Raw genomic sequence first — 12,241 nt, 5'->3', positions numbered from 1 at the left:
CATCTGTGGCATATACTTGCCACAGATACCACGGAGTAGCGGCCTCTGTGGCAGATGCCGGAAGTACTTGCCACTGCCTGCAGATGCCACGAAATGAGCCAGGCCCTACTGCAAAATAGACCATGAAGGGCTGACCATTTATTCTTCACCAGCTCCTGCTATCCTCGAGAGTTAATAAAACTCAGCACCTTTCCTCTCACCCAGCTCACAGTTTGAATAAAAGTCGACACAGGCCTTATGTTACCTTAAATGCATATGAACTGTAACCCTTCCTGAGAAGATAATCAAGGATTACCTGACGGCTGCGAGGGAAAACAGGCTAAGGGTGCAATTTAAGCCACTCCGATTACCAGCGCCCTTTTTGAAATGAGACAGATCAAAGCTCGGCTCTCCATCACCTCTAAAGCGCTTTCTCAGTTCTCCCCTCCACATAAAATCCACTGCATGTTATTTGAAATAGTGTCAGCAGCAAGTGGCACAACAAAAAAAGTACCGCTGCAGCAGAGGCAAACGTATTATCATTTTGTCAGCGTACGAGCACTCCGGGAACTCGTTTGTCTCGAGACCGCGAGCCGTCATCTTCCCCGCAGATGAGTGGCGTAACGCTGATACTAACTCAAGAGAATGTCTCCCTGACAAGTTCATTTGGGTATAATTACTTGCCCCGCTCAGGTATTCTGTCGACATTTGTCACGGAGACAGCCGCATTACCAGATGAGATTAATTTGTCATATTTCTTGTGTTAAATATTTCCCCTTCCTGTAAATGATCTAATCCTCGCGGCTCAGCGGAGAATGGCAGCGCGGCGCCTTCCTTTCACCTGAAGAGCTGGAGTGTTATTTGCAAAAGAGGGACCACCTCTGGGTTTATTTATGAGAGTGGTCCCCTGCAACCTTAGATAACGTCATTTAGCAGGACCCTGGAGAGCGGCCCCTCCACTCCTGCAGACCTGACGGATTTAGCTGGCCTGCCCTGACTCTGCACCACTTAAACTACGGGCCCTTCCAGTCTCCATTAAGAGAATCGCTTCCTAATGAACCCTTCTCCTCGGGAGGAAGTGATTAATAGGAGCGCCCGTCCAGGATTGTATTACCCAGCAACACTCCTCTCTGCAAAGCACTGCACTCACAGGAATACAAAGAGAGGAGAGGGTTAGCATGCTAACTATCAGAGTCCAGATGGTTACTTTAAAACCTGTAATCCATTACAGTTACTAGTTACCTTTAAAAAAAAAAAGTCATCAGTAAGGTAATCTGAGTATCACAATACGAAGGGAAGGTAACCTGATTACTTTCTTTTGAATCACCGCAATGCAAATAAACACAAGAGAAATATCAATAAGATGTTTTAAGTTCAGTGTATTAGGACAACAGAACAATGTGACTTTAGAAAAGCAGAAGCCAAGATATTTAGGATAAAAAATGTATCCTCTTATATTTTAGGCTAGGCTTACAGAACGCTAAAGTTTACACATTCTGTTTTAGTTCAGGTGTCCACCTTCTACATTCAGACAGCACCTCTATATATCGTTCTTTATTATAAAACACATTGTAATCCTGCTAGTAGTCCCCCCCAAAAAAGGAATCAATAATCTGATCGGATTTTTTTTTTATTTCACTGTTAGGGAATACAGTTACTTTTTTTGTATCCTTATTACGTAATGCCATACATCTAATCTATTACTCCCTGAACCTGCTCACAATCATCCTAATGCTGCCAGGGAAGCTAATTTTAGTGCGAACCAGAGCATCTACCACAGCGCTGGATGTCCTATTTCTGCTTCATGCAAGATGGCGTTATCTGGCAGTAGTTATTTACTAATCCTTTGGTTCATAATGTCTTTTTGAAGTCTTAAAACCACGCACATCTCAATAGCGATCACATGAGACTCACTTCAAGCGCAGTGGAGATAAAGGGATTATGTTAGAAAGGATCATTACAGCCTTTTAATCAGTTTCCGCAAAGAAGCTGCCGGGCCTCGAAACAAACCAGCTTCCTTTTGGAGTCTGATGTCGTACAGAGAAACTTCACAACAATGGAAGTCATCAGACAAAGCCACAGGAGCCATATGTTGGTGATAACAGGACGCCATCTTCTACTGCCACCCCCACCCCACGGGGCTTAAATCATGCCAAACCCAGCAGTGTGTCGCCTCCATTTTGCTTTAACATATGGCAGCGTAACGGCTTGAGAGGACGGCGTGTTGCACAGGGGAGCGTTTTGACAGTCGCGCAGCTCCATTGGCTCTGAGGGGCTTTCATTTCCTGGCAATGACACAGACGAGGATCAGGGAAAAGTCTCCCCGGGGATCCACACCATGCTGTTGAGAGAAGCTGTTTTTCTACAGTATTAATCTACTGATCTATGACTTCAGCACAAGCCCCATAAACTCTGCGAGGCCAAAAGGCTGCGAGAAAATACAAGTCATTTTCAAGCTGCGAGGCCTCTTTACAGACTTAACGATGTGGTAAAACCTCGGCGACCCTCCGTGTGGTGACCTCCCCGAGCCACGCAGGAAATGAGTGAAAACCTTTGCCCTGGCGAGGCGTAATACTGCCACCTGTGCACAGCCACCTGAAAGGATAGAGACCCTCGACAGCTGATGAGGTGGTGAAAAAAGCAGTTCTCAAAGAGGCTCGAAAGGACAGCTGACACTGATTACAGCCATCGCTTTTCAACTCATCTGAGCCGCCACAGCAGGACGCAACTTGAAAACCCCGCTGCCGCACTCTAATTCATCAGCGACCTTTAGACCTGCGTGCATGAACAGATAGATGTCACAGAAGAGAAGAAGCTTCGCCAACGGCCTCCAAGAGTCCTGAAGGTCATCTGGCTCTGAATCAGAGATGGAGTCCTTTGTTTGCGCTTCATTTTCCGGTCAGTTGGCATTTGCTCTGTGATTAGTTCATGATGGTATTCAGCGAGCGGCAGGCGCCAACGTGATGGAGTGTACCGAGAAAATATCTGCTATCACAGATGTGTGTGACATACATTAGTGCTCCCCATTAATGAACTACAAATGATGATGGCTGTAATTAGACCCGTTTCGTTCATACATGTTTCGCCCCGCGGAGAGGAAGAAGCCAATGATCTGTTGAGCCCTGGAGGAAATGGATTTCTGACAAGGGGAGTGACTTCATCTGAGGTTTATGGATTTTGGAGTTATTGCTCGGCTGCATGTCGTGTTATAACCCCCTCCCCCAACCCTCATCACAACACATACAAGCCTCCATTAGCTCTACTGAGGTATAAATCCATGTGAAGTCATCTGCCTGCCTAAAAAAAACCATGAAGTAATTGTCAATTCAGAATACGGGGCTCCGCAGTGCTCGGCCGCCTTAACAAAATCATTTTCTGCTTTTCAATTTGGAAGAAGCGCTTTATGGCCACGGAAGACTGTCAAGGAAAGCCATAAACAGCGGCTCATTTCACTCAATGTTTTGTTTTAGCACCTTATGTCTACATTGGAACCCAGATGAGCTGAACCGGAAATAATTATTAATCCAGTGTGTCAATCAAACGCTGTCAATCCATTTCTGATCGATCGGCGCCATACTGCTGTAGAGCTGCAGGGCGAGAGTCAAAACAGATCTGTCCTTGGATGCTGTGTTGATAGAATTAATGATTTCAGAGTGTTTTTACAGAGGGGAATGTACTGACAGGTGCAAACACGTTACAACGGACCAAAACATTTCCATTAGGAGAACAGTGCTGAGGTTTACAAAACGGTTCAAATATAAATCCAGAACACATCCAGATGAAGAGACACCTTCAGCAACTTGACAACACATGCGCAGCGTTTACTAAAAGCACTGCATCAACAAAAAGCTGCAAGACGCTCAAAACACAACAACAACAGTTGATGTTCAGGATTATAAAGTTGGACAACTGCCTCTGTTGTTGGAAATGTACCTAAAATGTTTTATGAGCTTATTTTAACAATGTGATCACATAACTGCTTCTGATATTACTGAAGAGCTGCTGTAAGCTAGCTAGCTAACGCAGCTAACATAGTCATTTCAAATAAACTGCCAAACACTTATGTTATGAAACAGACTAACTGCCAATAGAGACAGTTGTCCAGCGTTATAATCCTAACGTGTCCCCTGGTTTCTGTTGTTTTGAGCTTCTTGCAGTTTTTTTGTTGTTGCAGCGTTTCCTTTATGCTGCACTTTTAGTAAAAGCTACACATGTTTCCTCAAGTTGGTGAAGATGTTTCTTCATTTGCATGTGTTTCGGCACATTTGTGTTTTTATATTTCAATTGTTTGTTTGTAGTGCGTTCCCCCTAATGGAAGTGTTTGCAACTGACAGCCACCGTATGAATATGCTTTGTCAGGAAAAAAGCCCAAAGTCACACCAAGAAGGAGGAATATCTGTTAGAACGGGGTACAAAAATACTGGACTCAAATGTAACGACTCACTTTTTAATGAGAAAAATAAAACAAAGTTTAAACAAAAGATCACTCTTGCGAGGACAAAACAAAACTCTTGATTTCAAACAAAAACTCTCCTCTCTGGTAACACGCTGGGTCTCTGGACATGTGAAGCACACTGAAACAAGACAAACTGGCACAAGACAAAGGGAGACAAGGGTTGTGTTCGAATAGTCCATTTAGCTTAGGAGCCTTCCTAACCGAGTGAAATGACCCGGAAGTCCCTCAGTGGCAGCCATGATAAGTGCCGTTCGAATTCTCTAAATGATAGGAAAGGAGGTTTCAAACTTCCACGGACACAAACGATTATGACGGAGAAATGATATCATGAAAGTTACGGTGCTTATTAAGCATTTTAAAACGTATGTGNACACATGCTCTGTGCAGTACAGGTTAGCTCTGAGTGTTAGCGATGCTAATGTAAACACCGACCATATTATATCAGAAACAATGCCCGACTGTTTTGGACGTAATATGGTCGGTGTTTACATTAGCATCGCTAACACTCAGAGCTAACCTGTACTGCACAGAGCATGTGTGTGAAGAAGCTGGACATAAAAAGGAACTCACCTTGTGGTATAACCGGCAAGAGAGAAAGCCTTTGAGCTCCATACTGTTTCAGAAATAATGAATGGGTGATCTGTTTGGTATTTTGAGCAAAACACTTCATAGACATGTTTTTATATATATTTTTATATATCTGAGTAACACATGCTATTGCCTACAAATAGCATGATAGGTGCACTTTAAGATCTACAGTATTGAGTGAATTGCCAATACATCTGGAGCAGATATCCATGTTCTACAAAGGATGAATCCCAATCTCTTTGGTTATCCACTGATCCCTCCCTCAGTGTCATCAGCAGGCTGGCATGTGGGGTTAGGAAGGAAATGGTTTAACGACTATTGAACCGGATTACAATGTAATTTTATGCAGACATGTTTTTGCTGTGACATGGAGCCTTGGAGCAGACCCTTACCCTTATGGTGGATTTGCCTGTGAATCAGGTTTTGTTCTTATCTTTTCGATAATTGACACAATTGCGCTTTTGAAAGCTTTTTAAAAACATGTTGGATCAATGACTATAATAATCTAAAGTCCTTTAGGCTCCTCCAAATGCTAAATCAGAGGTTGGAGATTTTCCCTTGTAGGCTGTGATACCATGGAAACATTGGATAAAATACGTTTGTGACAAAGAAAACAATGTTTTTACAACCCCCGCAAAAACAAATACAGCATTCCTGAACAGAAATAGATGTTCTTTATTAATTTTCCCAGTGAGTACAGCAAGTCCTTGCTCGAGGGGTCGGGAATACTGTGACATCTGGGTCCAACATTCCCATGATTTGCATTTCATGCCTGCAGTCGGTCCCCTAGAAGAGTTATAGACAGGCCTGTCAGAGGTTAAGGATGAAGAAAACAAAAGACTGAAAGTAAATGACACCATGATACAAAATTAAAAGACATATTTGCAGTATTCATTATCACTTCATGTTTTGGTTGCTGTGATCAAGTGATTTGTGATGTTTGAACACCTGCTATGTATTCATATGATTAATGAGCAAACCTAAGAGTGCGTGCAGTGAGACGCCTTGTTTGCTCTTTTGCTGGCATTAAGAAATTAAAATAAGATAAATCAGTTTGGTTTTCTCAGTGAGTTATGGAGGATTCATTACTTATGCAGTTCAGTGTTGCTGCCACTAATTAAAAGAAGTTGCCGTGCATGGGTGGGTCCAGTTAATCTGGATGTTAATTTGACAGCCACTTACTTTCAACGCAGATATTTAAAAAATACTTATCAGAAATGCCCATTTAATTATTTAATGTTCCAGCCAGGACATGTTTGTGTGTATTGTCTGAGGTTTGCATCTGAACTGTGGCCAGTTATTTCCTCATCCATCATTTAGAGACACTAGTATCTTTCTTTTTGTCCAGAAAGTCTGAATTTGACATACAGACAGTGGCTGCACTGAGTCTTTGTGGCAGCATTGCATGTTATTTAAGAGACATGATGGAAAATATATTCAATGGTAAAGTAGAACATATGTTTTTGTTCATATAATTGTGCAAATATAGCTCATGAAACACAACAGATACTTAGAATATCAAATATCAACTGAGACATTTGACAGCCTGTGATGTAGCAGGGACTACCGTTATGAGTCTGGGAGAAAACACACTTTCTCCGCCGTGGGGGTTGTATTAAGTCAGCCATCGCACTCGTCTTCTCTGCCTTTTTCGCCTGCTTTCTTGTTCTTCCTACGCGCTGTGGTTTAATCACAAGGTCTGTGCAGTGTGTTTTGTGTATGACAGGTTTGTGTCAGCCTCACCCACTCACTGAGTCTCCCAAGGAGATTAAATGAGCACACACCTCCAGACTGGGGATCCTTCCAAACTTTGTGAAGACAGTCCACTGATTGCCCTTGATTGGCGAGCACTACTGAATACGGTGATATAACAAATGCAGCTTTTGCCTTCCTTGGTGAATAATGAGAAATCTTTGATGCGTGACAAGTCATAATTGTCTCACGTTTTTGATGAAGACAGAATGAGTATTCCTTCAGGCGGTTTTATCAAAGTGGCTAAATGATAACAGCGGTTTAAACAGAGTGGTCATGTTGGATAGAGGATAGAAATGTGGTTTATGAAGAAAATGAGGAGGATGGAGGATGCAGATTTCGATATTATTTTTGTACTTTCCCAGCTGCACCAACTTGGTTAGGTAAAGCCTACTTTCCTCGCTTTTTGTTGGCTCATTTTCTTTGTATCCCACTCCCTATAAGAGCTCTACTATTAAAAAAAGCCTTTAACTTGAAGCTCCAATGCTTTTGTGAAAAGTCTTTGTTCTGGTGCCACAGCAGCAGTGGTGGGTGGATCACATCAAAAATTATTTTCAAATGAATTATTCCTTTCCTTGAATTAATCAGCGTGGGAGGATGAAGGTGTTAAGATTTGGTACATTGTCTTTTGGAAAGCATTGTTTAAGTAAAAATAAGCTGAACTGTCTATGCATTGTTAGAAGTCAAATAGCAACAATTAATAAATGTATAAAAGACAGTCGTAGGGTTTTAAAATGTCAAAATGCACAGCATTTATTGCAATATAATCACAAATGTATTTAGTTTTGACAAAAATAAATAAATGTTAAGCCTTTTAAAGGCTTCACTGTCACGGTAAAATAAAAACACAACATCCTGATTTGCCAATTTTTTCAAAATGTATCATTTCTACACCCCAGACATCGCATAGCCGCTCACACGGCACGAGCTGGAATGTTAATTACACATCACTGGATAGTTGCTACAACATTCAAATAATATTCACCCTGTTTTGCCTGATGCAACAGTACAATGAGGCAGTATTACAAAATAAACATTACCTATACTTTTCTTACAATATGACCAAACTGCATAACACACTAAACCACTCTTAACCACAGTACAGAATAGCAAGAAAACAACATGATGTGAAGGTTTGGTCTGTTGTGTTGTTGTGCTTGGATTAAATCAGAGAGCTCATAGCTTAAAAGGCACTTTAGAACTCAGGCCTCACAGCTACGACAGACAGTCATTTCAATTAAACCATCAGTGCGGCGCATAAAACATGACTAAATTACCATCTATTTTATAGCATCCATTCCCTTTATCCAGCCAGAGAATCAACATTGAGGTCAGAGGTTACACTTGAATTTAAATATTCAGCCATTCTGTTCAGGTGGGATGTAAAACATTGTTTATATGATGTGAATATCCTTATATACTTGAGGTAATGAAAATACTCTTGGGTTTATTCACGTGGTAATGCCGTACTGATTTGATCTAACCTTTAAGCATCAGAGAATGGTAATAGTTAAGACCTGCTAAAATATTCAGGGGTAACAAGCTCCTGTGTCCTGACATTTGGAGATGGGGCTACACTCCTGTTAACATCTGGATCGAGTCTTTAAAGACATAATTACCAAATGAGTCACCAAAGGGTTACTTTACATGGTACACAAAGTATTTGAAACACATTTACCAGTATGCTACAAAATGATCGCATTAGAAACGTTCAATCTTTGCGGACAGTATTACACTTTATTACAATCTACAAATACATCCTAGAAAATGGTCCATCTATACTTCTTTAAAGGGTATTCTATATTACCGAATATATACATATATATATTACTTCCTTGTTCCTTGCATGCTGGGCATTGTAGTTTATTTGGTGTTAATATTCTGTACACAGTCCTGCTGCTGTAAATATCGATGCCCATTTTCTACAAAGTCCCTTTTACTACTGTTTTAAAGAACGGTTTTTAAATAACTGTGTGAACAGCTAAACGTTTTGCCTTTTTCATACCCAATATTTATTTATGACCTATTTTTAAAGAATGATAAATTCTGTAGGAACACATTAGCTTGGTTTGCCACAGGCTGCTGGGGACATCGTGTTGGTGGTTTTTTATCTTTTCATTGTATTTGTTGACAATAAGAAAAATGCGTAATGTTGAAGGCCTTTTCTTTTAACAAATAATTTGGTAATGGTGTGCCCTGATGTTACACCATCAAAAGAGATCAATTATGTTGATTTTCTCATGAACTGAGTTCAACTTAAAGTAACATCTAACATCAAAGACCCATAGCCCGGTAGAGTGTCTCTGTGACCTTCACGGGCACACTGGTTTGTTGGCAGTAGGTTGGATGTTGTTGGTCGTGCTGGAGTTTTTTTGGCACCACGCTGCAGTGTTCTCCATCCTGAGGGAGGAGGAGTTGAGTGGACTCCTCTTGAGGACTTTGTTAGCCAGCAGGTTGCAGGTCTTCCTGTACTGGTGACGCAGCAGAGAATAGACAAACGGGTCGCTGGCTGCCTTGCTGTAGGCCAAACATTTGGACAGCACGCCCCAGTGAGGACTTATAGGCCACGGGGAGAAGAGCTCTACAATTCTACCTCAAATAAAGACAAAAAGAGACAAATAAAGTCAAACACTATCCATGCAAGCCTTTTCTCAGATAAGTGCAAGTGGTGTGGAAGACTGCTAAAGCAAATGACCGTCACCCTCCCCCAGTGCTGTGATATTTTGTTTAAAAGTCATTTCACTTCAATGAAATGTCAACACTTCTGTAGGAAATCTGAACTGAGTGGTGTTAGATTCTGGACTTCTTCCTTGTTAAAATCCTTTCACACCAATTTCAGTGCCTGACACATCTTAAGTCCTAAATCAAATTAAGGACAAAGTGAAAAGCAACAGGAGCTTTGTTATGTCTTTAATCCATCTTCTTAATTAGCGTGATCTCCTTAAGTCTAACATGTCTCACCACCACACTGTTCCTAATGCGCTTCCTTTTTATTTCCAAAGCACAATTCGAACAGCTTCTGACAGGTTGCCACCGCTAAAACTGGGACTAATACTAATGAGAGCCAGTGATACCATCTCTGACTCATTTGCTATCTTCCTCTTTCCCTGCCTCTCTCCCTCCTGTGTATTTACCCAGTTCTGAAGACTCAGTGACAAGGATTAGAAACGTGTGTAGAACCAAGAAACTGTGAGATTATGAAAAGGAGGCAGTTAAACATTTGACAAGATAACAAGACAGCATAGAAAATCATTATCACCTTCTGTTTTCAGACGATAAGACAAGCACATTAGCAAGAACAAGGTAAGTGAAACTCACAGTCACTCTTTCCAAATCGAATTTAAAAAAAAATCCTGGGAGAGTTATTTTTGAAGCTGAAAAAACTAAAATTAATCATAGATAAATGACAAAAGGTGCAGAATTAAACTAGTTAAATCCCCTTGAGACTGTTTGTAAAACAAAACTCCCTATAAACCCCCTAACCCTATATACAATATGATACATTTCTGCTCACCTTGTAATGACGTAGGGGGTGAAACACACCACAAATGTGCCGATGAAAGTACTGATCTTCTTGATGGCCCTCTGCCTCCTCTGCCTCTGCTCATCCAAGCATTTCTGGCGAACACTGCGAAAGCACACATGCACCATTATCTACCCAGGAGGCATAATCAGAGACATGCAAACATAATGAAGCAGTCCATGGAGAAAAACATGTGGGATGGACGTAAAGAAAGTGGTGAACTGTGCCCTGTTATCTCTGATGATTACACTGAATTTCACACTGCGCAGGTATCAATTATGTAAATGTGAAAGAGCAATTCAAAGTTTAATTATTTGACTAAATCAAGATGGATGGCAAATGATTGAAGTGCAAAACAAAGCGGAAGGTCTTGCTGACCTTAATGGGACAATTGGGACATGCTAATGTGAAGTTCAACCATCATCAGTGGAGCACTTTGTATATTCATGTGTAGCCTGAAGAGGAATGCCCCAGAAAGTTGTATGCATATATTCTGTGTTTTAAAGAAGTTAAAAGTATATTGACAGTATATTAATGCAAATAACATACATAACCAAACACTTTGATTATAATTAAATTGAACAATAATTAAAATACAATAATTAAAATAACCTTTTGATTTAATATAATGAATAATTTGCAGTGCAATAATCTGGGGTGACATTTCTCTGATCATTTGTCTAACAAACTTCCCCAAAAAGGATATATTTTGAATGAAGAAGGGAAAGAAAATGCTTATTTTTCAATCTATTAACTAATCCACTGAGCACTGTTTAATAGTTAAATAAGAGAAATTACAACAACATCAACTGCTGTTGGTCACTATGTGTCTCTTAAGCGCACATTATGTCTGCATGTTCTGATTTTGGCAAAGTATCAAAAATGTTCCTTCTGAAAGGATTCACAGGACAAAAAGTAAAGGCAAAGGTACAATGTATTACACTTAATCGATTTATGTTTACCTGGGGTGAATATCCACAAGCAGCAACAACGTCTGCATGGTGATCACGTCTATGCGTTTACAGTGAAACCGTGCAACTTTCAGCACTTTCAGGTAGGTTACACACAGCACGATCAGCGTGAGGAGGAAAGTGAGAGAGTGCAAAGCCACGGTAAAGATGATGAACTGCGTCCCGGCTGCCCTCGCCCTGACATTGCAGAGAGTGCACGATGCGTAAAGGTGATGGTACCCAACCCAGGAGCGACAGGTGGCCACCATGGAGAAGCAAAGTGAGTGTATCCACGTGTATGCCAACGCTAACACTGCATCCCGGTGCCGTATTCTTGAGTGGTAGCTCAAAGGGAACACCACCGCCACCCATCTATCGATGCTGAGAGCTGCCATGCTGAGCATGGAGTTAGTGGTGAGAAAAGTGTCGAGGAAACCCACAATTTGGCAGAAGTCGCTGCCTCCGGGATGGCCCGTGGTGATGAGCCCGATCAGAGTTAGTGGCATGTTGGACACGCTTAGCAACAGGTTGCAAAACGTCAGGTTGAGAATAAACAGACCAGGTACCTGTTTGCGGATCTCCGGGTCGTAAAGAAAGCAGATCAGCACCACAACGTTTGACAGCAACGATACGATAATAATCCCCAAAACCAAAACGGAAGCAACTATGTCCGCCGCGTCCATCGTGCTTCCTCTAAAATATCCAGACTTTTCATGAGAACATCCGCAGTCCTGATGCGAACTGTCATCGTGAGTTGCAGTCACAACATATTTGTGTCCTACACATAGCCATGCTTACCCTCCCCAGGCTCGCAATGTCTTCAATAATTGAAGCGGTACCCCAAACAGCCTCCATGCAATCTCAGGGAATTCATAGATGATGCTCACCAGATCACAAAGAGGATATTTGGAAGTCTGTTTCATGAATGGGGTTCAGCAGGAGTTTTTGTGTGGCGCTGCAGTGATCTTGAAGCCCCTCTGTTGCCTCTGGTCT

At 41.4% G+C, this 12,241-nt stretch overlaps 1 protein-coding gene across 1 annotated transcript; it reads right to left on the bottom strand.

Moving 5' to 3' along the window:
- Positions 1–7,665: 7,665 nt before the first annotated feature.
- LOC104955506 (G-protein coupled receptor 26-like) lies at positions 7,666–12,209 on the bottom strand. Its single transcript, XM_010782839.1, has 3 exons — positions 11,261–12,209; positions 10,290–10,403; positions 7,666–9,364 (listed from the first exon to the last, which is right to left on the bottom strand). The coding sequence occupies exons 1-3, from the start codon at positions 11,929–11,931 to the stop codon at positions 9,088–9,090; spliced, it is 1,062 nt and encodes a 353-aa protein (XP_010781141.1). The 5' UTR covers positions 11,932–12,209; the 3' UTR covers positions 7,666–9,087.
- Positions 12,210–12,241: the final 32 nt, after the last annotated feature.

The sequence above is a fragment of the Notothenia coriiceps genome, unplaced genomic scaffold (genome assembly GCF_000735185.1).
Source record: "Notothenia coriiceps isolate Sejong01 unplaced genomic scaffold, NC01 NC01_scaffold00024668, whole genome shotgun sequence".
In the NCBI taxonomy this organism is placed as follows: domain Eukaryota; kingdom Metazoa; phylum Chordata; class Actinopteri; order Perciformes; family Nototheniidae; genus Notothenia; species Notothenia coriiceps.
This window is presented reverse-complemented; position numbering and strand designations above follow the sequence as displayed.

What these genes read in the sequence shown, in the direction of transcription:
- LOC104955506 (XM_010782839.1), bottom strand. Translation starts at nt 11,931, where the DNA reads ATGGACGCGGCGGACATAGTTGCTTCCGTTTTGGTTTTGGGGATTATT. An exon ending in CTTGTGGATATTCACCCCAG is followed by an intron (nt 10,404 to 11,260) that starts GTAAACATAAAT and finishes GTGCTTTCGCAG; the next exon opens with TGTTCGCCAGAAATGCTTGG. An exon ending in ACCCCCTACGTCATTACAAG is followed by an intron (nt 9,365 to 10,289) that starts GTGAGCAGAAAT and finishes TATTTGAGGTAG; the next exon opens with AATTGTAGAGCTCTTCTCCC.